Below are 26,781 nucleotides of genomic sequence, written 5' to 3'. Positions count from 1 at the left end.
AAGAAAATTATTGTTTATGGGCTGCTATTAATAGGGGATGAGCAATAAGAAAGACAAGAGGAAAGTCTGTAACTATGGTCAAAGGAGAAGAGAGAATGGCCTTCATTTCACATCATAATACTGAGAAAATTACAAACATGGTTGAAGACTAAGTATGACATATCAATTTCAAGGAAGTTCAGTGGAAATAGATGGACAACGAAATGAGTAATATATGTCCATACCTTGAGCTAAAAATGGCCTTCTGTACATGGAAATGATGAAAGAACATGTACTAAGCCACTTATTTGTTTGTTTAGAATATTTATAATGGAATTAGCATACAGACACATTTTAGGTGATCATTTGGAAATGGACACAACAAAAGCTAGAATTTTGATTTGATTGTATTGGTCTGGTATTGTGAAGGACACAGAGACAATTATCTTTCTTCTTCATCTGCTAGGAGGATTTGCAGCCTGCAGAAAATCTTTTTCAATTTGGACAATATACAGACTGACACTTTGGGGTGTCATTAGGCTTCCAAGATTTCCCCTTCCACATAGTATCAAAAGTCATCAGTTTTCCTGTTACTCTTTTTCAATCTGCATAAAATTTTCTTTCTTCTGCTAGGAGGATTTGCGGCCTGCAAAAAAAAAAAAATCTTTTTCAGCGTGGACAGTATATAGACTGACACCTTTGGGTGCCAATAAGTAAGTTGCTAAAAACATCTTTATCACTGAGTTTCAGCCAGTGCTACTGGTAAAGAAAAAAGACACTTCTGTGTTAATGCTTTTCAGGCTTGTTAATTATTTTATCTTGATATGTCTGACTTTCTTACCAATGAACAGCTTGTCCTCCTTTGAAAAAGTAAACATTTATGCCTACTGCTACTGCTCCTTACAGTGAAGACTGACCCATACTGACAACTCAAACTAATTAAAAAAAATATCCTATCTTCTATCAGTCATACAGCCAACTGTTTCTCTTACCATACCAAATGCTGACAAAAGTGTACTCATTGTATTTATATCTGCTGCCTGTTTTCTTACTTTTCTCTGTAAATACATCATAACATTTACTTGGGAGATGGTTGAAGAAACTGATTATCTCTGATACTTAAAAAACACTTCTGTCTCAGGTATGTCCCATTCCTTTCACTCCACAACCCTACCCCCAGTTCCCACCCCCCTACAACTACATTTATACCAACATAAGGACCTCCTATTACTGCTTAGATCCCCCGTTTTTGCCTGTATATCATCTCCAACTCTTTAGTCATCCTTTTTCTTCATCACTTCATATACTTCAAAACTGATTTTGAAATCATCTCTACCTGTTACTTATCTTTATATCTCCACCCTCCTCAACTTATCACTTAATTTTCATCTTCTAGAAATAACTATTAATAATTTTCATTACCTCCTCTAAACATGTTGCTTAGCTGTATGAACAACATGTTTACCTCTTCTAAACATATTGACATATATTTAAGTATCTGTCTAAATATTCCTCTGGTCCTTTTATGGTCACACTTCACATATTCTGTAATACATTTTTGTCTGTAGTTTAGCCAAAAAAGTTAATTGTGTTTGCATTTTTTAGTGTTACCTGGGACCTTAGTCTTGGAGCTTCATTTGCAGTTTTGAGAAGATTGTGTATTACTGCAAGAATTTATCATTATTTATATATTATACTGCACTTCTATTTTTATAAGTAAAATTTCATGTAAAAGGTATCTTTCTTGTGTGTTGAACCCAGTCTGGGGCCTCAGTCTTGTAGCTCCTTTTACAGCTGTGGCAGAACAGTGATCTACTGTCATATCTGAGCCTCATTTATTTATAGGTTCATAGGTGTGTAGTAGGCAAATGGACCTGGAACCTTTACAAGCCTAGCCCATAGGATTACCTTGACATCGTGCCACCCGACCTTAGCTCCCAGTGCCTTTGTTGAGTAGAGCCACTGGAGTGATCTCCGGGGTGAATATTCTATTTCTCATCCACTCATCAAGATTTCTCTTGAAGAGGGCCAGTGAGGTGCTCTGTTTGACATGTACGGGTAGTCTATTCCATAGCATGGGCAGTCTCTGGGTTATGACCCTGCCCCTCCAGCATGTTCTGTTGATTATGGTAATGAGGTTGAGTTCTCTGGAGTGTGTGGTGCAGAGGGATTGGGATTTCTTTAGATGTAGCATTTCTAACAGAGCTGGGTCAGACATGGCTTTGTAAGTCAAGCAGAGGTTGCCTCTAAGTAGGTGATATGAGACAGAGAATAGTTAGAGTTTTTTACGTCTGTCCATATAGGATGTGTTTAAGGCCTAGGATCCTCTTTGTGAGGTACTTTTGTGGCCTCTCCAGTTGTTGCAGGTGTCTAGTGAGGTACATTCCAAATGGAGCATTGTACTCGATGGCTGGCCTAATGAAGGAAGAGTAGACGGAGGCAGTGACCTCTTTCTTCCTGGATGCAAAACCCTTAGTAATGAGATGTGCTACATAGAAGGACTTTCTAACCACAGTGGCAATGTGGTGGTCAAAAGAGAGGTTGTTGTCAACTTGTGTTCCCAGATCTCTTATAATGCCTTCTCTGTTCAGTGGATTACCATTGATGTGGTAATTCATGGGAACCAGGTTTTTCCAAAGGGGATGATGACACATTTTTTGGCATTGAGCTTAAAGCCATGGTTCTGACACCAGTTGTTGGTCTCAGTGAGGCCTTTCTGTAGGACGTCAACATCACTTGGGGAGTAAATAATAGCTCTCAACTTGCAATCATCTGTGAACTTTGTCAGCCAGAGTCCCTTTGTGCTGGCATGGACTTCAGAGAAGTAGATACCAAACAGGAGAGGACCCAGGACAGAATCATGTGGGACTCCACTCATGACTGGTTGGCAGCAAATCTGTATCTGGACTAGACTAGTTACAGGAAAGGCAGGAAACAAGCTTACAATTTTTTTTACAGAAAAGCAGCTAAAACAGCACTAAAAACAATTCAAATGAGTGCAAGCTAGCACACTTAAGTGTATAGCAATATTAAAGCAAATACAGTTTAACTAAATGCAATTTATTCAACCTCTATTCTGAACTGAATTAAATTATTGTTTTATTCAACTCTGAACAGTTAAAATTGCCAAAAAATACACTTATCAGCTCTATATTTCCAGATTTTTTTTGATAAGCACACCCAGTCAGAACACAAGGGGATTCTAGCAAAGTTTTTTTTTTTTTAGTAAAGTGGAAAGGGAGAAAGGTGGAAGAGAAGATATTCAAGGTTAAGAACCTAAGTGGGTTGGCCTTCTCAAATGTTCTCTCTGTATTAGGTAGAATGAGCTAATGACACTAGACTGGGTGGAGTGTCCCAGATCAAATTTACCGTAGGGGTGGGCAACTGCAATGCCACCAAGTATAAGAACAAGACACCAATAGGGAGGGGGGGTGATAAACTATTACAGCTTTACTACAGGTATAAGATGTACCATTGTGCAGAAGCTTAGATCATATCTGGGTATTGCTGTAGAGATTATTTACATAACTATAGAAGGCCTTGTGGTTGTCTTTACTATCTGCTGCAATTCTGTTTTCATAGCTAGCTTTAGAGGATTTGATGAGGGATCTCAACTTTTTGTTGAGGCTGATAAGGGAGTTTTTCCAGTCTTGGGACTTCACCATATTCCACATCAGTTTCCTCCTTCTGTTGTAGAGTTTGTTTATGGCAAGGAACCATCAGATTGTATTCCTTTTTTTGGAGTAGAGTGTCTTGATTCTGTTGGGTGTGATGAGATCCATGCATTTGTGTACGTGTTCGTACAATGCATTGGTGTATGATTCAGAAGTCATGCAACTTTTTCCATTTACATGAGTGCTGTGAAGTTATCCACCTCTGTTTTTAGGCACCCAATGTTAGCTTTGGAGAAGTTTTTCATGGTGGTTACCTTTGCGGGGGGGGGGGGGTTCCAAGATGATTAATTTGTGGCCAGATCTAACCAGTGAGAAGTTGACTATTACTGCAGAGCAACTGTTGTCCATGTTAGTAATGACCAGGTCAAGGATGTTGCCACCTCTAGTGGGGGTAAGAACAAGCTGGACCAGGGCACTGGAATTAATGAATTCCAGGAAACGTTGGGCAAGTGTATTGGTACATAAGTAGTTTTCCCAGTTAGTGGAGGGGTAGCTGAAGTCGCCCAGTATAAGTGTATTAGGTTGGACCCTAATATTCTCCAGGGTGCTTAAGAACATGGAGTGTGAGTCTTTGGACAAGGTTGGGGATCTATAGCAGGCTACAACCTGAATTGCTGTCCTACCCAAAGTTAGCTGCACCTGAAGTTTCTCTGATGCATTATGCTGGGCTACCAGTCTGGAGGTGTGTGCATCCTTTATGAATATGGAAACACCACCACCTTTGGAGCTTCAGTTCAAGTTCTGTGGCCAAAAGGTGTGGAATGAGTCATAGCCTGGTAGTGCAGGAGTGCTTTCTGCTGCCTTGAACCAGGTCTCTGTTGCAGCACAAATGTCGATGTTCTCCATATTAATAAGTGCTTTGAACGAGTGCATTTTGATATTTAGACTTCTAGCGTTGAGCAGCATGACTCTCAAATTGCATTTGTTTGTAGCTGTTACAGTGGTAATTTGGTCTTTGGAAAACCACCTAAAAAGGCACTATAGGGATGGCAAGAGCCTTGGCCAGTATCCAGAAGCCCAGGGGTGACAGATGCAGGCCATCTTTGGCAAAGCATCAAGGTCTCTCATTCATGTCATCCCAGGCAGACAGATACTGGATCCCCTTAGAATGACTCCAGAATCTTAGCCAGTTGTTGAAATCAATTATTGTCTGCTTGTACTGTGGTATCATTCTGGGTGATGGTAGGATGCTGCTCAGGGCTAGAGTCATAGCCCCCTGGGTTACATAATCCAAGAACTCCTCCATGGCTCTTTACATGTAGTCCAGGGAGGTACGTCTCAGGTCATTCGCACCCACATGTACAATGACAGAGCCACATTTGTACCTATTGTTGAGGGACCTGAGTGCGTGCATTATGTGGTGGATCCTGGCACCTGACAGACACTTGACTCTTACTTTCTCCATTTCATCCTAGTGAGTGGGATGTCAGTGTGCCTCATTATCGAGTCACCTATGACTAGTGTGTTGGGCATGCTGTTTTGCCTTAGGGGCTTTGGTGGAGTGGCACACTGTTTAGGAGAGTTATGTGTCTCATGATTAGTGTTGTGTTGTGGTGGTCGAGTGCATTTTTTCCTTGGAGGTCTCTGCTGTTTGGGTAGATTTTTATTGAGAGCCTCCACGAAGGTGGGTGTGTGGTTTGTGTTTTTATGTGAAGGCAGTGCTGGTGTGTGTTCTGGAGGGCTATGTGTTCCATGTGGTGTGGTACAAGTGCTGACCTTCTCCTCTTGACCAGCTATCCGGTCTTTGCTGGAGAGTGCATGGCTTCCAATTTGGATATATAAGTGCTTCTCTCACAAGTCTGAGTGTTGGGAGGTAAGAGGAGAGGGTTGTCAGTGTACATGAGGTAGTTGCTACATTGCCTCTGGATGCCCAAGTTCACCAGGTTAATAGGAGAAAGCACAGGGAACTGATCTTTAGACATGCCTGGAAGGGTGGGCATTAATAAGTACTGGAGCTGTTTCCTTGTAGAAAGATTAGTGCTGGTAGCACTTTTGTGTGCTACAATAATTGCTACAAGAAATCTGGTAAAGTGCTAGACTAATAAGCTAGTAAAAGTGCAGGAGAGGGGAGAACTAGCAGATCTAAGGGAAAAAATGAAGAGCAGACTATTTGGCACTGCTCAGAAGCTTACAAATAGTCCTGGATACAGCAAATCTGTATCTGGACTACACTAGTTACAGGAAAGGCAGGAAACAAGTGCAAACACGGACCTTCAAACCAGAAAGTTGAAAGAGATAGAAAAAACTGCCCAAACGGCCAATAAACTACAATTTCTGGGCCAGAAACCACTCCTCTGGTGGTAGATAGATTACCTAGTACTTACCACTCCCACTGATAAGCTAGAAGGAGCTAGTGACACTAGACTGGGTGGAATGTCCCAGATCAAATTTACAGTGGGGCGGGCACCTGCAAAGCCACCAAGTATAAGAACAAGACACAAATAGGGAGGGAGGCTGGGAAACTATTACAGCTACTAGCTACAGTATTTTAGGCAGAAAACACTACAGAAATGTTTATCAAGCAAATAAAACTATTACATCTACTAGCTACAGTATTTTAGGCAGAAAATGCTACAGACATGATTATCTTGCAAATAAATAACAACACTACAGTTCTGTTAACTATCAGTAAAACAGAAAACAAAATGCAGACACCAAGAAAAGCAATCTCTAGCAAATTAATAAATGGACCAGTTTTGTTGACTATCACCGATAACAGATTAAGTGTCAAAAGATATACATATAGGCTTTCTGTATCCAGATGTCTATTGAATTAGTCACAGATAGGCCACAAAGAGCAGCTAAGATACTGATACTGTCTCATAGAATTGTAACTCCTTACACAGTAGTATAAAGGAACATTTAAGAGCCTCAGGGAATCAGATAACACAAAAAGCTGTGCTCACACCTTGGATAGGCTGGGTTCAAAAGAAGGTAGACAACCCCTGCTATGAAACCAGCTGAATAGGATCTAGACAGTGACCAGAAATATCATGCAAATAAATAACAGCACTACAGTTTTGTTAACTATCAGTAAAACAGAAATCAATATGCAGGCACCATTTATTATAGTTGTAATTGTTACTTGTATTTGACTGCATAGTCTGGGGTTTAGTTTGTAGCAAGATTGCAGTAGTGGCAGTATTGTGAATTCTGCTTCAGTACTTCTTATAGCTGTATATACCTGCTTAAAGTTGCATTCTAGTGCCCTTCTGTTTACCTTGCTAATGTTTCTCCCATTCTTTAAGTATGCCCCACCCACCACTAAGACATTAAACTAACAGTTTTGGAAATTCTAACCATGGGACTAGAGTTCCAGTTTGATTTTTTTTCTCAACTTTTCCACCCTTCTCTTGTTGTGGTTTTAATAGGTTATATTTTTGGCTTCCACTCTTTATGGTAATTTGACTTGCAAAGTCCCTTCATCTCCTCTTTCATTGCTATTGTCTGTTGTGTAGCATATTTAAATACTTCCCACACATTGTTTTCCAGATATCCATAACACTAACTATCGACCCAGCAAACCAGTGTCGCACTTGAATATACCTCCTTTACAGATTGTCTCCTGGTAATTTTACCAGAGCTCCCATCTGCTCGGTACCTTCACTGAACTCTGAGGGAGTTCTGAGTTAAAATCCTGCTCCAGCCTAGGCAGATAACAGACTTATTTTATTGTGCTGTGCTTCAGTTAACTGTTTAGAGTGCTACTGCTTTATTTTTGCTTTATTTGTCGACTGATTTTAAATCATTCTAAAGGTCCCTAATACCTGAAATCACTTTATCAATGTAGTTTGTTTAAGTTGTTTTGTCATAGCGTTAGACTTGGTGTTATTACATCAAGAGGTTATCAGTGCCCTGTACAAATACCCAGAAAGTAAATTTTATCCATGAAACTTCCCTTAGAACTGAAACCTGTAATTCAATGTGGCTAAAACAACATCAATGTACAGAGACAAGCTTAGAGCAGCTAAGCTTGTCTCTGCACATTGATGTGCAAAGACAAGCTTAGAGCAGCTAGTTTGCACACTAAACATCATTACTATCAAATTTTAGCAGTCTAAACTAGTTTAGTGCCACACTCCAGGGACCTCCCAGGGAGACCTCTATATAACTCAGTCCAGAATCTACAGTAGCCCACCCAAATACAGGTCCGGACAATATGAACATGCAATTTCCAATTGTCTCCATAGCCATATTGGTAGATATGGATATACTGAGACAATTTAGCAACTGTCTCATGTTCACAGACAATCATTTAATACCTAAAAATAAAAACAAACACAGTATGCAAGAGAAGCACATTCATAATTTCATTAAAGGCAGTACTCTTGCATACAGATAAGGTTGTCAAGAACACAAACACACTACGTCCACCACACATAGAGTTCACCACACACATAGGCCAACTTACACGGAGGCACTAAAAAGCAGTCTTCCCAAACTTCAAAGATCTCCTAAGCCTATAAACGACAACATCTACCCTCAGCAGTCTCTAAAGCACTTATCAAAAGCAACAGCAAACAGCAAGCATATACATACACAGAAGGAAAAACCCAAGAGCAAATCCCCTAAAGCAAACCAACTCACCACCCAGGACACTTGTGATAGGGGACTCAACTGTATGACACACAGATGTTCCACTCACCAGACTGAACTAGGAGAAGATAATGGTAGCTGCTTATTTGGAGCCAGGATCTGTCACGTTACACATGCATTCAAGTTGCCACATCACAGATACCAGTATGATTATATCATAATCCATGTTGGTGTTAATGACCTGAGATGAACTTTCCTGGACTATATGAAGAGGGACATTGTTGACCCGTTGAATATGTGTCTCAGGCAGGTATGTGCCTAGCACTGAGCAGCATTCTACTTTCACCAGGGGTGGTGCCATAGCACAAACAACAGAAGACTGACTTCAATAATTGGTTTAGTTTCAGGGGTCTTTCTGAGGGATTCACTATTTCTCAGCATGGGAAAGCATGGCTAACAGACGATGTTACTTCCAAAGGATGGTCCGCACCTGTCTCCCCTAAGCTTCCAAATATTAGCTAAAACTTTATCCACCCCGTTAGAGCCTTTTTTAGGCAATGAAAAACTGACAAACCTACTGACATAGCAAATAAAACTCAAAGAAACCTAAAGGTGTTACTGCTTAATGCCCAGAATGGCAGAGTCTAAACAAACTTTCCGCACTACAGGCTCTTCTCACTCTGGAGATTAAAGACATCTGTTTTCCACTACCAAGACATGATTTAAATCCACAAAAAGTACTCCAAGTGTGCAAGACTTCACTGACTTCCATACATTTAAGCCATTAGCTGCACAGACAGGGACAGAAGGAAGATTCTCAATGTATATTAGCAACAAGCATTATCTCTATGTTGGTTAAACAGGATGATGCCCTCGGATTTATCCATATGCAAATCATTCAAGACAAAGTCCCATACCATACCCTAGCAAGCTATAAGCCACAGTCTCTGTCCCTAGAATCTCATAACTTGTATCTAGACTTACTGGAGACACTCATCATAAAACCAAATAACCTATTTATGTGAGACATTAACTACCCCTCTATAGACTGGGAAACATACAAAGCCTCATACTCACAGACACAATGATTACTGGACTTTATTAACACAAATATCATTGATCAGATAGAGTTCACACCCACCAGAAGTACGAACACACTGCACCTGATGCTCACCAATATGGACAGAGCTGTCCCCCCCAAGTTTCACATCTTTACTGGTGAGGTCAGACCACTAGGCTGCCTCCTTCAAAATAAAAATTAACTTGGTAATCCCAGTAAACCCTGTAACAGAAACTATTCCAAAGCAAACTATGTCCTATTTTGTGATAGTTTATCAAAATTCAGTGTTCCTCCCAACACCAAGCTCACAACAGTTTGTTCACAGAGACCCTGTGTGTATAGAAGCTGCTGTGCCTACTAGAAGTAAGCCCAAACAAACTAAAAAACACACTGGTGGAATCCTAACCTTAATAGGGTATATAACAAAAGAAAAAGTCATGGCTAAAATAAGGAAGTGTGACTCCCATAATGAGAGGAGTTCTCTAATTAAACTAAACAGGAAGCTAAAAGGACTAATTAAGCCCTACAAGGCCAGTTGTGATATCAAGATAGCCACAAAGACTAAAGCAAAACATGAGACCTCTAAAGCTATGTCTAAAACCTCAAAGGCAGCAGACATCAGTGTGCCAAACTGGTGATCAGTGGTGCCACTTTCAGTGTGCAGAGTGGCATAGGGAGTTTGCTGGCTGACAAATTGACCTCAAATTTCACCTTCCACTCCCCCCTGCCTCCCCCATGAAATACCTACTAGCGTAACCCCCCCCCCCCACTATTAACAAGGAGCAGGTCTGACAGCACTCACTACAGCCAAAAACATAGCCTCAATAGCAACCTGGGATGCCTCCTAAACATGGCCCATCAGGACCACTTAAATCACTTTTCAACTATAGCCTCAAAACAGGCTTCATACCATAAAAATGGAGGAATGCAACATTATCCAATTTCACAAGGGTCAGCCATCAACTGATCCCAGAAACTACAAACCTATTTGTCTGACTAGTCTAATATGCAAAGCCATAGAATGAATTATCATGGAAATGATCAACAAAGGTATAGGCAGCCTTCAGTTACTGGATCCAACCAAGTTTGGCTTTATCAAGGGAAGGTCATGCCTAGCAGACCTGGAGGACTTATTTGAGAAGGTCACCAAGGCAATAGAATAGGGGTAGACGGTGCATACCACCTGCTTGGACCTGACTAAGGTATTTGATACAATACTCCACTTGAGTATAGCTGATAAACTTACTGAACTGGACATAAACCCTTATATAACTTGCTGGATTGCTAGCTGGCTCACAGACAGGATCCAGGAGGTCAGGACTGGTGATACCACCTCCATTAAGAGACCTGTCACTAGCTGAGTACCTCAGGGCTCCATGCAGGGACTCCTATTTGACATCTACTTCTTGGAGGTAAAGGTTAATGTCAAGGGCCTTTGGCTGACCAAGTTCACAGATGACTGCCAATCAGGCACCATCAAGCTTCTCCTATAAAACAAATATATTACAAGAGGGTCTAACTCAAATGACTAGTACCAAAGTCATGGACTAAAATTCTATGCCAGGAAATGTATTATAGTATCTTTTGGGAAACTGCCAGCCAGGTTAATTAGTCCATTGGTAAGACACCCCTAAAAGTTGACTCAGTAGTCAGGGGTCTAGGAAAATTTGCAGACAGTAATCTGTCCTTTGACCAACATGTGGCCAAGGCAGTAAGAAAATCATTCCATGTCACCCAAGTTATAAGTATGGGCATGGCATCCAGATCAAAGAAAGTCATAGTGCTACTTTATCTGGCCCTTATTAAACTCATCATTGAGTATAATGCCCACTTCAGCATGTACCTGACCTGACATATGCAACAGTTGGAATGCCACAAAGGTTCCATACCAGGAGATGCCAGGGTATAAACACATTGTTCTGTACAGATTGCCTTAAAGTCCTATCTCTATACCCTTTCTCCTACAACATACTGAGAGGAGATCTATGCCTAGCTTACAAGGCATCCTCAGATCCAGCTCTGATTGATCTTTTGCACATTTGCAAAATCAACAGCATCATAACCACTAGATCCAAGGATTTAAATTTTACTTGTGACATAAATAAGAAATGTTGGTGAGACAGATGTGAACCAGAGTCCAGAGTCCATCCCTAACCCTATTTAACTGTAACTTTGACCAATATATATGAAACTGAAAATTCAACATGGGCCTGGCCTCTGTGTCTCTGATACACCAAGGCAGATAGTAATGCTCAAACTAACATGCCCCCCCCCACATAACCTCTAGAAACTTCCTAACTAGCATACCCCCTCCTAATAAACATCCATGATACATAGGGGCACAAATTGGTTGGATTGCACAGCTAGGCTTATTAAGACCCTGGTGGGTGTTAGTCTAATACATACCTATGAACCTATCTTAACAATTCTAAGATCCCCTACTGTTGCCTGTTGTACATGCATTACTGGCCACCTTACTCAAGCAAAACTGCATCCAACTTATTTAATCGGTCCAACTTCTTTACAAATACAAGTCTGTCTACCTAACCACCTGCTCCTTCAAGTTTAAATATAAGCCCAATGCACATTTTCCACTAAGCCTTTTACTTTACTTACATTACCAAATTATTTCCCATTCTGGTGAAGTGCACCCTAATCCTAGTCCATACCCTACATTTCTATCATTCCCCCTTACCTGTCCTATACCTATCTCCCCAAAAAGCCTAAAATTTCCTCCAACATCTGAAGTATATTTAGCACAGTAATAGAATTCCACTTCTGGATCTCTTGATCCTCACTGAAACCTGGCTTAAGCCAGACATCAAAGACTCTGAAATTCTTCTCCTATGTTATGATATTATATGTACTGATAATTAAATAAAAAAGCTAGTATTGTATCAATCCCATTTTTAAACCAGCTTGATCTTTACCCCCCTTGTGTTTTGTCATTCACTCTGCAGAGATACTATTTTTTAACCTGAAACTAAATTATCTTAAAAATCTATGTATTATTGCCCTGTATATCCCTCCAGGTAAAATATCCCTTTCCTGGAAGACATCCTTAACTGGTTATCATATTCCATATCCTTTGAAATTACATTCCTTGATAATGTCAACATTGACTGGTAGCACCTTTTAACAGATTATTCCTCACATAACACCAACCTGTATGGATTTACACAACTTATAACCTCCCAGCAAAACCTCAAATTCTGACTTCACTATAGACTGGCTGGTTTCAAATCCTAAGCAATACAGCTCTCCCAGAACCCTCCCAAACTCACTCTATAACCACTATTGCATCTATGTCCAGAGATTAATAAACCACAACTCCAAAGATCAGCTTCTTAAGGAATGCCGTAACCTTACCATCTTTAAACATGATGTCTTCAACAATGTTCTTCAATCCCGTAACTTATCCAGTCTCTACTCCTTACCTCTGGATGATGCTGTATTTAAATTCATTCACTCTTTCTCAGTATACACTAAATAGACTTGCTCCTAACAGAAGAAAATGTGTTAAATCCGCCCAAACTGTCTGACTATCCCACACTAGTAGCACACCAATTCACAAAATAAAGCTTGTCAAAACATGCCACCTTCAAACTTACAGCTATCTCCATAACCATGCTGAAACTCAAGTCACTGCAGATAAACACAGCATTATTCAGATCAGTTTTAGTCCTTTATTAACAAAATCATATACGCTAATCATATACGCTGGAACTCCTGCTGCCCCAAATCCCATAGAAATGCCTAAAGAATGTAATTCTCAATTTATAGACTCTATACCTACCCTAACACAAAACCCCATACAGACTTCAAGACAACCCTGATGAGGTCCCCACTTCCAATAAACCCATTTCCCCTTAAAACTGTCTCTACCTCACATATAAAACACCTACTTGTTAAGCTCAAGCCCCCCAATGGGAACCTACCTACAGAAAATAAAAAGCTTGCAGCTATTTCCATTGCTTACCCAGTCTCCTTCATCACTAGATCCATGCAAGAATCACATGTCCCATATTTCTGGAAAAAAATTCTACATCATCTTTACAATGGTGGTAACTCCAATACAATAACAAAGTTTACACTTATCACTATCTTATCCCTCTCTCTAAAATTCTAGAAAAGTGCATGCATCAGCAAATCTTACAAAATCTTCTTGAAGAAACTCTACTAACCTCTACCAGCACAGTTTTCGTCATACCATAATGCAACAACTACCCTGGTTGGCTTCTTAGATAACATCATCAAAGCTAACAGTAATGATAATTTGGTCTCTTCCCTGTTTTTAGATCTCTCCAAAGCCTTTGACACAGTCTCTCCAAATTACTCTCTAAAATATCTAAACATGGTCTAACACAACATTCAGCCAGTTTGCTAGCGACCTTTCTCATTAGCAACAATCTGTATAATTGCTCTCTACATATGCCTCTTTTCTCTCAGTTAATAGTATAGTTCCCCAAGGCTTTATCCTTGGGACACTTCTCTTTAATTACTTTATAAATGGCTTACGTACATCCTCCTAACAGGCCTCCCTCATTGAATACATCAATGACTCCACCCACATGTGCTCAGAAAACACTCTTCCCCATTTACACTCCATTACTCAAAATGCCTTCAGCTCATTGAACAGGGACTCTTCCTAAATCCCAATAAAACCAAGCTATTACTATTTCTCCCCAAATGTTCAACACCTCTCAAAAACAGCTTCAGAATAACTTCTGTCAATCACAAAGATATGGAAGTCTTATCTCATACCAAGTGACTAGGTATCACAATTGATGATCAACTGAAATTTGATCTTTGCATACAAAATTGTATAAAAACACATCAAAAGCTTAGTATGCTCTATATATCCTAAATATTCTTCACCAACTCCTCCAAATTCACAGTGGCAAATGGGTCTACTTCAGAAGATTGAAAAACCAAGACTGAATCCTACAAGACTGAAAATTCAAAGTACTGCACTCATTTTAATGCAGGGGGCAAGCCCCCCTGCACCCCTCATGTTGGGGACTGCACACCCACACCCTCTGCTAATTATATATACCAACTCCAAGATCGCACAAAGTGGAGAAGAAGCAAATTCTATCATTCAAGATTTTGAATTTTCAGTCTTTTGGGATTCAGTCTTTTGGTTTCTCAGTCTTCTGAAGTCGACCCCTGGCAAACACATACCTTTTACCTTCTCTAATGTATGCCTCACCAATTCTTACCAATATTCAAATCTTCCTCATCCCAAAACTAGAACTATGTTATAACATGGTAGCTAGATTTACAACCAATCTTTCATATAAAAGTAATCACTGCACTTCTCTGAAAACATTAAACTGACTTGAGCTGCCCATTTACCTCAAGTATATTCAGTTTCTACTTGACCACAAAATGATATAAAATCCTTTCCACTGTCTATCCTTCAGTAACATTCTCAAACAGTACCTTCCTAACTGTCCAATTTGCTCATCTGAGAAACAGCTTCTTGAAACCCATAAACATAAAAAATAAGATGTAGTTCGTACTTCTGGATAGTAGCCAAAACCTGGAAGAAGATTCCTGTGGGCATTAGATCAACACCTAAAGTCCCATTTTTAAACAGAGCCTTAAAGAATGCCTTCTCAACTCCATGCTCTGTACTTGTTTTTCTCCAGATTAAAAGGTCCCATTTATTTTCCTCTTCCTGTATCATTTCTCTTATACTGTCTATCTGCCTCTCTTCCTTTTTTCATCCATACTCCTTCCCTCTTTTAATCAACTATACACCCACTATCTCTCTTACTGATTTTAGTGTCTACCCTTATTTGTCTCTTACTTTCATTTATATTATTTTTAAATTTTCTTTTACCATCTACTTCTTCACCTTCCTTTGTCCTTTCTTAGCCTGAAATATTCTTCTTAATGTTAAGTTTCTGTTCTCTCCCTCCTGTGCCTTATTACTTCTTCTTTCTCCATAATATTCAAATATACCTAGATAACTGTATACATGTGTATGTTTTTTTGCCTGTCTCTGATGTAATCAAGCTTTTTTCTTCTATTGATCTCATCTGTATAATTTATTGTAACTTTTATTACTTGTATGTTTTGAAGATCACACACACACACACACACACACACACACACACACACACACACATATATATATATATATATATATATATATATATATATATATATATACATATATACATATACATAGATATAATACATATACATATACAATTTCTATTATGGCTTATGAAGCTTTTCTCCCTGGCCCTTCAGTGTAAATGGGATTTATGCCCAGTATGACTCTCCCATTAATCAAATGTCAAATAAAATAACATGTAATAAACTTTTGTGCAGACTATACACTAACACATTCTGGATGTCTATTTTGACACATAGCAATGGAAACGAGGGGGGGGTCCACAAGGTCATCTGGGTTATTAATTAAGCAAGAAAATTTCCGAGGAAGTACCCCTGCAAAGAATCAATGTAAAGTCCAAAGCAAAAAAACACTTTTAATGTTCTTTTTTATGGTAGGCATTTCCTAATAAATTCTTTCTGATCAAGTTAGAATAAAGTATGAACTTTGCCAATAATTTCAGTGTTTTAAAGTGAGGAAGTTAAGTGCCGTTAAATATCACTCTTACTCAGATGGGCTAGTTAAACTCTAAAAAAAAAAAAAAAAAAAAAAAAAAAAACTCTGAAATCTTTCCTATGAAAGGCTACCTGGTTTGATGATGAAAAACTGGTACCAGCTACTGCCATGTCTTCTCTGTGTTGTAAGAAAAGTTCCCCGAACCTCAACTGTTTTTACACCATTTGATCAACTGTATGGCAGATATTCCTGAAAGGTATGAGATGTAACCAAAGAAACATTGCAGGAAGAAACACACCCCCTTTAAAAGTGTGATAGGGAACTTTATGGATCCCTGTAGTGAGACAACATATGGAGAGGAGACGGTAAGCATGAGAGACGATACAGTACAAATGCTTGTTTTAGAGAGTTCAATCCAGGTTATAAGGTACTTTTGTAATACCTGCTGATAAAAACACATTTTTTTTTGTAAATTGGAAAAGATCTTTTGAGGTTATAATGAAAGTAAATACAGTGAATTCTAAGATGAAGCAATCTGAAAAGAGAAACAATGAGCAGTTGTGCTATGCAAGTGTTGTGACCACTTAGAAAGTGAAGTTTGTTAAGGTTCCACAACATGTCCTGAAGTCAGAATAGGGGATAGCAAGCTATCATGATTTCATTATCAAGAATTGAAGAAATGTGTACTCGGGAATAAGGACACAAACTCAGATTTAGTGGTAACAGCCTAGTAATTGTTCCTGGAGGAGAAAGTAAACTTAAAAATCATATCAAACAGCAGAGTGCCACTCCCAAGCTGTCAGAGGCTGAGTAAGGAAAATCCTTAAATGTATGATTATAACATTGAGTCAAAAGGTCACACAGGAAAACCAATTGGTTAGAAAACACAAAAAGAAAAATCAAGCAAAGCTAGACTCTCCACCGTGTGATACCTTAAACCTCTTGTAACTGAGGCAACATGGGATATATGCAAATTACCCTTTAAGGATATCAGCTGTTTCAGCTAAATGGCAATTCTGAAAGTCCATGACTTTTTATTTCACTTTTACTTTTAAGTCTATTTATGGACAATTTCAGCCCAGTAAAGTCAAACCCTCTTGATGTGGGCATGCATGTTTCTACCTTCTTATGGCATCATCAGTGCAGCATAAGAGGGATGTTTGACTTTTGGAAACACAGGGTTGTAGTACCTAACTGCTAGATTTTTCTTTTTTTTTGTTTTTTAACCAATTGTTTTTTCTGTATGACCTTTTTACTCATTGCTTTAGTTTGCTAGTTGGGATATTTTGTAGATACCCTAATGTTTATGGATATTAGTTAGGTATGACAACCCTGTGTTTCCAAAAGTCAACCATCCCTCTTATGTTGTGATGATGATGCCTTATAATCACTTGCTCGATTATCCAAATTCAGTACGCGGTTGCTGAAGAGCTAAAGGTTGCTCATGCTTTATCACTTGCTTCACAGGAGAGGCAGCTGGGTAGTATGTGTTATAGTCATTTACTCATAGTTGCTTTCTGTGGAGCAGTGATCATCAGACTGTTACATCGATTCTTCTTCCATTGAATATACGTGTATTAATGCGAGTGTATTATATATGTGTATTAATTCAAGATTACAGCCTGAAAGTATGTGTACTTGATTGAGAGATTGTTGAGCAAGAGTAGGTGAATACATGAGGTGTCAGATTAGCAAATATCTGACTGTGTGAGTGCAGGACTGAGGAAAGAAAGCATGCGTGTTTTAAACGAGACATTTTATCAAGTGTATATACGTGAGTTCTTGTATGCGTGTCTGTGTGAGATCGGTGTGTCAGTACAAAATTGGTGGACAAAGTTAAGGAAGCTCCTCTTTTTCCCCACTGGTGTTTGACATTGGACTTAGTATGCACTAAGTGCAGGAGTGTAAGGAGTGCAGGGTGCCCCTCTCACACAAAAACACTTATTTTGTTTGATTTCATTCAGCAGTTAATAGAAGCTGCAGTCAATGAACTTTAGGCAGACACTTTATTTTAAACTTCATAAAACTCTATTGCATTGGCCTTCAATGGACTGAACTTTTGTGTTTCTGTTTAACAATAGATGCTGATTTTAGTGTCTGCTTTAAACGGACACTCTTGGGAACAAGGGTTGAACTTAGAAAAAAGAAAATATTGTCCGCTTAGTAAAATACTCTCCCCTTAATATAATACAATAAATTTGTGAAAAAGTTAATGCAGGGAGAGTGGCAAAACGAACGGTTAGTGACACACACTATCAAACCTTGAAAATGGCTCCAAAAGTATAAATTCAAAATCTCAGCAATATCGGCAGTTTTTCACTTCACCGTAGATATATCCAAACTAGTTACTATCATTCAAGGTTCGTATGTATCTTCTTAAGTATCCATGCAAGTCAATTCTTGAATATTCTAAGTGGTGTATGTGTTAGATGAAGAACCTAGCGTAACATATTTAAACTATTATAAAAGGAAAGCTTTTTAGATAATTTATATCTCCAAAAGATAGCGGAGTTCTACATTATATTTTGGTCTTATATAAATATGATTTTCTTGCATGATTACTTATTCAGTATTTTAATTATTTTAATATTCTGATGTCTATATTTTTAAATGCAAAAGTATTGTATTAATTGATTTTAAGGAAGTGATGTCACGTCTTAGTACTATAAAGTCAGCACTTAGAATTTGTTACTCCATTGGCCTGGTGAAGCCTACGGGTGAAAGCGCTTGCCAGATTGCATATTTCATTAAATTATGTTTCTATTTTATTTAATGCCCCGGTGAGTTTATGTCGTTTTCTATATTGCGACTTGCATGGATACTTAAGAAGATACATACGAACCTTGAATGAGAGGAACTAGTTTGGATATATCTATGGTGAAGTGAAAAACTGCTGATATTGCTGAGATTTTGAATTTATACTTTTGGCGCCATTTTCAAGGTTTGATAGTGTGTGTCACTAACCGTTCGATTTGCCACTCTCCCTGCATTAAGGGTTGAACTTGGCTAGGCTTGTAAGGGCCCTAGGGTCGTTTGCCTAGTAACCTCCTATGATTCTATGATAAAGGGGAAGCCATTTCCAGCAGCTCCATGTGTTTTTTTAGCCAAGTATTTTCCAGGTTGTAGAGTTCTGGAATTCCGATTTTTGGCAGGTTCATTTTGATGATTCATACTTGAAGACCGTGTTCATGCATTTCTTCTTTATAACAGAACTATCCTGAGGCAAACAAGGCAAGGTAAAGTTCATCTTGATTTTCTTCCTTGCTGTCTCACCACATCACGGTTTCTCTGCTTAATGAATTTGGTTGACTGTGAAAACTCTAATTAATAAAGAACAAATAGGGTAACTTTTTTATGCATGTTGATTCTGTCCCACTCTTTGAAGACCAAACTATGATTGTTTTGTAGCTACTCTTCAAATGTGGCATTCAAGCTACTTTTCTGCAAGGGTCTTCTTATTTAGGAAGCCATGAGGCATGAAACTGAGTCTATGGTCTTGCCAGCTGCATGTATGCCTTATCCAGTCTGTCATAGTAACTTGCCTGCAAAGGCTGACCTTTCATCAAGGTGCTGGTGCTTTTTAAAAGCCATTCGCATAGAGAAAATAAGCCTTAAAATTAAAATACTGCTTCGTCTCTTTTGTCAAGAAGTGAGAACTGGCCTCTGAGTAAAACTTTTACTTAGTGCTACAATACTTGATGCTTTTTTGACTCCAGACTAACATTTTGTTCTTATAGTATCCATGTTTTTGTCATTTTTCTTTTGGGATATGATTATAAAATTCTGCCTGTTTTCAAAACAGTCACAATGCCTTTGTGTACAAAGTCTGCATTCTTCTCCTCCTTGGAACTTATATTTGTGTTAAAAAATTATTACCTTTGCTTCCCATGATACAGAGGGACAAAACTGTGGCTGTACCCCAAAAGAGCTGTGTCTGGCTAGTAGTACTAATGCTGAGAGGGCAAAGCAGGATAGGGTAGGAGTGAGTGGCCGGCACTAGCTTACCCAGCATGTGTGGGCAGTAAGCATCTTGGCTTGCTACATTGCTGGTGCCTGCAAAAGTACAGGTATATCACCGTGTGCTCACACTGGATTGTGATGTGCCAGCACGTTGACCGTGTGTGACTGCGCAAATGCACCACCCACAAACAACTATAGTGGAACATACAAGCTAGCTAGAGAAGAGGGGAGGATGGAACAGACCACAGGAACTACACACTGATCCAGTTCATAACACCCAACTTTCATCTCCACCAGGGAATGAGTAGGCTAGAGAGCTGCTATCCTATGGCTTAAAGAATAGGTCCAATGTCCCAATTCTGCAAAAAAAAAAATCCTTGCCTGATCCTGAGTTAACACTTCCCGTAATCTCAAATTCTTTTGGGAATACTGTTTTCTTCATAGCACTTAGTTAGCTGGAAGCCTCAGTGATGCAGCCTTTCTTAGCTGTCATCAAGGATAGTTTTGTCCTTTGTACTAACCCTAAATCTGTATCTTAAGATGCTTCTTTTTCAAACTCAATGCAGTCATTTTATTTTCTTGCTATTGAAGCCTAATAAGGCTGTTGTGCTGATTTCATTCTTAAAGTCCTAGGAGGATTACTATGAGACAGCAAGTCCTTGTAAAACAAATGCTTATACCTAATTAAGTTACTGCCATGAAATGAACCATTTCCTACATTAACTGGACTTTGTTGCATGACCACAACAAATGTTCAAAGTCTGCTCTTAACAAACCACATTTAGTTCAGCAATTGTCTTGCTAAGGTAATTGTTTAAGTATGTCTTAAAGTAATCCACTGTCTTTTGACTTTTCCTGCTTAGGGGTCGCCACAGCGGAACTCCGGTCTGCTAATGATTGGCAGTGAATTTTGACAGTGTTGAGTTGCCAGCCTGGCACCCAACCTTCAAAGAAGGCACACCCACACACGTTTGCACCTATCTGCATATCTTTAAATTCACTCAACCGTGGAGAGGACATGCAGACTCTGCACAGAAGGCTCTCCAGCCAAGAATCGAACCGGCGAACCTCTTGCTGTGAGGTGACAACGCTAACTGCTGTAACACTTAAAGTAATATCTTCACAAACTTGTTTATTGATAATCTTATGTTTTGTTACTAGAAGTATGATAAACTATTGTTAAGAACAGTAAAGGGTCACACTGCAAGAATTCTTCAAATTTTTTCTACAGACCATAAATGTAATACAGGTTCATGGTCTTTGAGATTTACCTGTGATAATCTGAATCTCTCTAATATGAGTTATAGTTAATTTTTTTTTATTTAACTCAAAACTACTAAAAATATGATTATTATTGTTATTATTGGTACCATTATTATTATTTTTGTTTGGTTTTCATTCTTTTTGTAGTGTACACTGTGATATACTTTTTGGGAATGTTAAGTTTAATAGTAACCTGCTTCAAGAACATTTCAAAATAAAATAATCCAGTAAAGTGAAGTGCTCACCATGAAAGTTAATTTTTCAAGATAAACTATGGAATTTATAGACATCCTGCATAATACATTGCATGTATGTATGTCACTTCCCATTTCGTCAAAAGCACAATGCAAAAATGTCACAGCTCCAGGAAACTTCCTGCAAGACACAGCTGTGGTCAGAGAAGTACAGCATGGGTGCACTGCTAAACTACAGTTCCATCCAGCAAAATGCAAAGCAAAATGTAACAAACCTAGTCATGGAGCTGTCAGAATGTTAGCAATGCAGTCATATAGCTGCCAAACTAGTTAGTATAAGCTGCAGATTGGTGGCTAGTTAGACAGCTATCAAACATTTGTCAAGCAAGTTGAAAAAAAGATTATCTGGCAGTTTCAGAATTGCTACGGCATGCTTAAATAATAGGAATTTTGCTTTGTGTGTGTACATACATGCATATTTTGTGTGTGTGTGTGTGTGTGTGTGTGTGTGTGTGTGTGTGTGTGTGTGTGTGTGTGTGTGTGTGTGTGTGTGTTTGCCTCTGTGTGTCTGTGTATTTTACTTCTCTGTTGTTATAAAGTGCAGTACAATATGTCACAGCTCCAGTCAGAGAGATACAATGTAGGTGCAGTGTTATGTTGCTATTCTGTCTGATGTCATACAAAACAGACTGTGACAGCTCCAAAAAGTAAGTACTGCAGTGGCAAATGCTGCCTCCTTGGCTTAGTTTAAAAACACAAACACACACACACACACACACACACACACACACACACACACACACACACACGCTTGCACAAGTACCACACACACACAAATCAGATATGTATTTTATGTGTGTGTGTTTGTCTATTGGTGTGACTGCCTGGCTGTCTGTATGTGTGTAAAAGACCATAGAAGGTTGTGTGGATTTGTATGGTGCTCACCTGTGTAGTTAAACTGCTTTGGTGAGCAATTTGCAGACACACAAATTAAATCTTTGTGGGATTTGCAATTTAGAGCCATGCAGAATATGCGTTTTTCCGAATCACATTAATGCTAAGCAGTGCAGCGCACGTTATCTGACCAATGTGAGTTGCATTGCTGAAAAGAAGTCTATACATTCCACCTCTTTTGGCAGTAAGTGTATAATCCTACTTTATTTTATTCAAATGCTTATTTCATGATAAAAGCATGTTGAAATCCCCAACGTGTTTTACAGTTTAAAAGGGCAAAGTATTGTTAAATTACTTATTTTCTCCTCCACATATAATTCTGATTGTTCTAGTGTGTCCTTTGGTGCTACCAAAAGCATTGCTCAAGACCTAAGTAAATGGAAGGAAGTTATTTTTTGTAGTGATATGTGCTCTGCAGACCCTTATAAAAGAATAACAGTTTGTGCAGGTATCCATAGTACCTCATCATACTAGTCTTTCATGTGATGACTAGCTGTATCAGCCCACATCAAAGCCCTGGTGGTATCAAACCATCTATGTGTATTTGTTTGTAACATCATATTTGTAATTTCTTTCTCTTGTTTTACTGGATTGTCACTGGAAATGAAAGCCAGAGCTGCTTTTTTTTTTTTCTGGCAGCTTGACATACTGAATATGTGAAATATGACAGTATATTGTGCTTGGTGTGGGTAGTAGATTGTGTGTTATTTGTTGAATATGGCAGAGCATTACGGGAACTATTTATGCAAATCATCGTGTGTTTTTTTTTCAGAGTCTTGTGGGAAGCACAGCTCCAGCTCCTCCTGAGTCCATTGGACAAGCTAAAGCTGTGGAGAAAGTAAAGTTAACAAGGAGAGAGGTAACTATATAAGAATCTAATAGTGTAACTCTATTTCTGCTTGTTCATATTCCCAGAGAGGTCCTCATGATATTAGGCTTGTCTCACATGAAACAGACTGACAGGCCAGCTGTTTCTCTTCCTTCTGAGCTGAAAATCTTGGTATGGAAACAAAGTGAAGCCACTTTAAAATGAGGCGGACAAAAGAGTGTCAGTAGATGACCCTTTACCCTTTCTGATATTGATGGCCCTCTTGAAGGTTGATGGCACGTACCACTGGTTTGTTGGCTGTTTGTTAAAAAAGTGATCACATCTTTGAAACTTAAACATAAATGACAGGTAGTTGCAATGTGTCTACATTATTTATCTGTATTGCAATAAAAGTACCTCTGCAACAAAGCAAGGTTGCTACCTAGAGGAAAGTCATCCCATCAGCATGCTGAGGATGGCACTTCAGCTGTATGCTACTCACTACATGTGAGAGCTGGCATAGAATGGAATCTGCCTGATAATGGACCACGGTCATTGCTGACAGATGGCTGTTTATGAAAACTGGAAAAAACTGTAATGAAGTAGCCAGCATCTTTTTTTGTCTTGAAAAAATGTATTTTAAGCCAAGGATTGCGAGCATGTATCTCTCTATGGAAGTCATAAAAAGTTGTGTTTTGAAAATGGGGGTATCTAAAATACCTACAATTGTTTTATTCCATCGGGGGGTATCTAAAAATGCCTGCGATTGTTTTATTCCATCTAGTGTATTTCATAACTGGGAATGTGGTCCTGCCAAAATCAGTACAAAGTGGACTAAATTCTGTGACAACATGCAGGATGTAAGAAATGGCTATGACTCATCCCTATTCCAATGATACTAAAATGAAACAATATAAATCATGGTTTTGTAGTGCTCCATGTCCCATGAATCTTAGGTATTAATTTCATTGGATTCCACTTGCATACTCTGTGACCCTGAACAAATCACATAATTTCTTTATGTTGCTATGCTTGCAATACATAGAAAACTAGAGTGTTCTAAGGGAATTACCTTATCAACAAAATGCAAGTGTATCATAATTATCCATATTATGCATATTTTTTACAGAAGATATGAAAGAATTGCGTTGCACTACTCAAGAATCCAACTTAGCTGTGTTTTCAGGAACTCATGAGTTGTACTCCTCTATTTTTTTGTAAACAAGTATACCCTATCCCATAAAAAGCACAGGTACTATAGCAGTGATTTCACTTTATCAAGAGCCTATCTGCCTTGAAAAATTGAAGCAAGTATACCCTATCCCATCAAAAGTACAGGTATTACGATAACAGTGATTTCAGTTTATCAAGTCCCTATTAGCCTTGAAAGATTTAATCAAACTGTCTTTTTCTTTTCTTGCTGTGGGCTTTAAAGCACCCTCAAGTCATACAGGTGAGGGCATTTTGCACATCACCCGTCTAATATAAATGTGCCAAAACCGATGCATCTCAAGGAGAAAAAACAATTTAATGGATGCATTTTGGTTTTTGCAAGTATGATGAAATGGTTAACACCCACCACCAAGCTTCCGTGGAGGAAGACATCTGGTTTACATACAGAAACCATTGAGTACTACTGTCGAAACAATAACTGAACTCATTGCAAACATGAACCATCCACAGTAACCATATGACATGGTCATTTATTTATTTATTTATTTTTGTGCGTTTCATCTATGATTCAGCTAGAAGAGCAGAAAACCATAACCTTTCAATGCAGGTTTTCTTTAGTAGAAAATGGAGGTCATAGAAAGCCCATAAAAAAGGTAAATATTGCTGATTAACCAAGAATGATTAATCATGTTTGTTTTTGTTTGTACTGCCTTGGCTTTAAATGTACTAATTTAAGTTAGACTGTTTTCCTGTGTTTCTGAAAGCGTTTCATTTTATGTATGCTTAGGAGAGGAAAATGCCTTTGGCAGTTACCACATGTCCTGTTTTATTTCTTTATTTACATTGTTTGACCTCTTAAGACCCTGCAAAGTATCAAATAAGGGAACAACACCTCCTTACAGTTGTATGGTGCTCAAGTGCAATCTGTATGCTAAGAGTTGTGTGCAAAAGTGCCACAGAATGAAGAATAACATGAAAAGACTCAAATAAGATTTAAAATTATCCTTGTGGTTATTCATTTATAACTCACATAGCTTTATCGGTTGAAACACACAATTTCAGCCACAGCTTGAAACAGCTGCATAAATACAGTAATTGTGTTAATAGTACTTAAGTGTACTGGTAAGACACCTTGACATCTAAGTGTACTGAGGCATTAACACAGAAGGCAGCTCCTTGGAGCATTATGTTCAGAATGTACAGACAGAATTAAATGACATAAGTGCGCTGTCAAAACAGTACGTAATGTAATGTAATGATTGGCCAAATAACTTTAGACTTGTATATCCAGGTCTTCAAAAGTTAATGTTTGTGAAAAAAATGCTCTTATGACATTATTTCAGAATGCTCACACACTATCTGTACTTGCTAAAATCTGTGGACTGAAAACTTAAGTTAAGCACATTTGGATGTGTGATTATTGGTCTATGTTGTGTTTTTGAAGTATGAAATACAGATCATTGAATTCCAAACGTATGTGAGCATCACTTTTGGGATTCATTTGAAGGACTTTCAAAAAACAGAGAAAGTGAAGTCCATGATGTACTACACTGATAAAACCTGACCATCTAGCCTTGCATTGAAGAAGGTAGCATACTCACTTTCTCTGGCTTTCCAGGATTTAGTTCCACAGTTCTGATTGGTCATTTGCTTTACCCTAACGCAACATGATTAACCAATTTTCTATTTAAACTCATTGCTTCTTTCACATTGAGAGCTAAGAAGCCATAGACTAATAATCATATCTCCCTATTGGTTAACATACCTCACCAATCAAAAACAGCCAGTTGCTGGCAAACCTGGTTAATTACAATTTACCACTCTCTCTATACATACTAGTGTCTGGCCTTTGTTGCTGATTAGGCTGTATTAAACCCAGGTTGTATTTTTTGTTTAATCTGTAGCTTGATAAACTCCCACAGAGATCATTTGAAATTGCTAAGAGAAAAATTTTGAGGACTTAAATATTAAAAGTGTTGAATTTTAAGGGGTCTATATTACGACATCGAAAACCCGTATAATCGAACACCACAACACCAACACACATAGAGCAGACTGCAAATACGCCAAACCCCCTAAACCCCGAATTTTCAAATCTCGAACCGTCATAGTCGGCCAACACCATCGCGCGCTACATACTACACACCCAAACATAATAAATAAAACGCATACATATACTAACCAAACCCTACTTCTATCCCTACACTAAACCTTACATACATTACTATCTATGCACTTACCTTAACTTGCACCCTATCCCTAATGTCCGTAACTGTCGCACACTTACCCTACAGACATATACCCAAACAAAACATATAATCCACACACATACATTTAACAAAACCCTACTTCTAACCCTACACTAAACCTTACATACATTACCTATCTATGCACTTACCTTAACCTACACCCTAACCCTAAGGTCCTTAACTATCGCACACTTACCTTACGGAGCTATACTACAGACGGGCAAACAATGACACTTCGACATTTTGTGTTTCGTGGTTTTGAACATTCGCCATTACTGTAGTTCACGCTATAAGTGTCGGTCTTGTGGTGTTCGCGGAAACGGGATTTCAATCTCATAATACAGACCC

At 38.6% G+C, this 26,781-nt stretch overlaps 1 protein-coding gene across 2 annotated transcripts in view; it reads left to right on the top strand.

Moving 5' to 3' along the window:
• BAIAP3 (BAI1 associated protein 3) overlaps positions 1-26,781 on the top strand; it is a 2,552,914-nt gene that overhangs the window by 1,459,944 nt on the left and 1,066,189 nt on the right. For both annotated transcript variants that reach the window (XM_044089547.1, XM_044089546.1), the window contains exon 4: positions 22,976-23,062. In XM_044089547.1, the coding sequence (XP_043945482.1) occupies positions 22,976-23,062 (87 nt within the window). The remainder of the gene's footprint in view (positions 1-22,975; positions 23,063-26,781) is intronic.

Source organism: Protopterus annectens, chromosome 12.part0 (assembly GCF_019279795.1).
Source record: "Protopterus annectens isolate FY-2018-M chromosome 12.part0, PAN1.0, whole genome shotgun sequence".
Taxonomy (NCBI): domain Eukaryota; kingdom Metazoa; phylum Chordata; order Ceratodontiformes; family Protopteridae; genus Protopterus; species Protopterus annectens.
The sequence above is the reverse complement of the archived record's forward strand: the minus strand, read 5'-3'. Positions and strand labels throughout refer to the sequence as shown.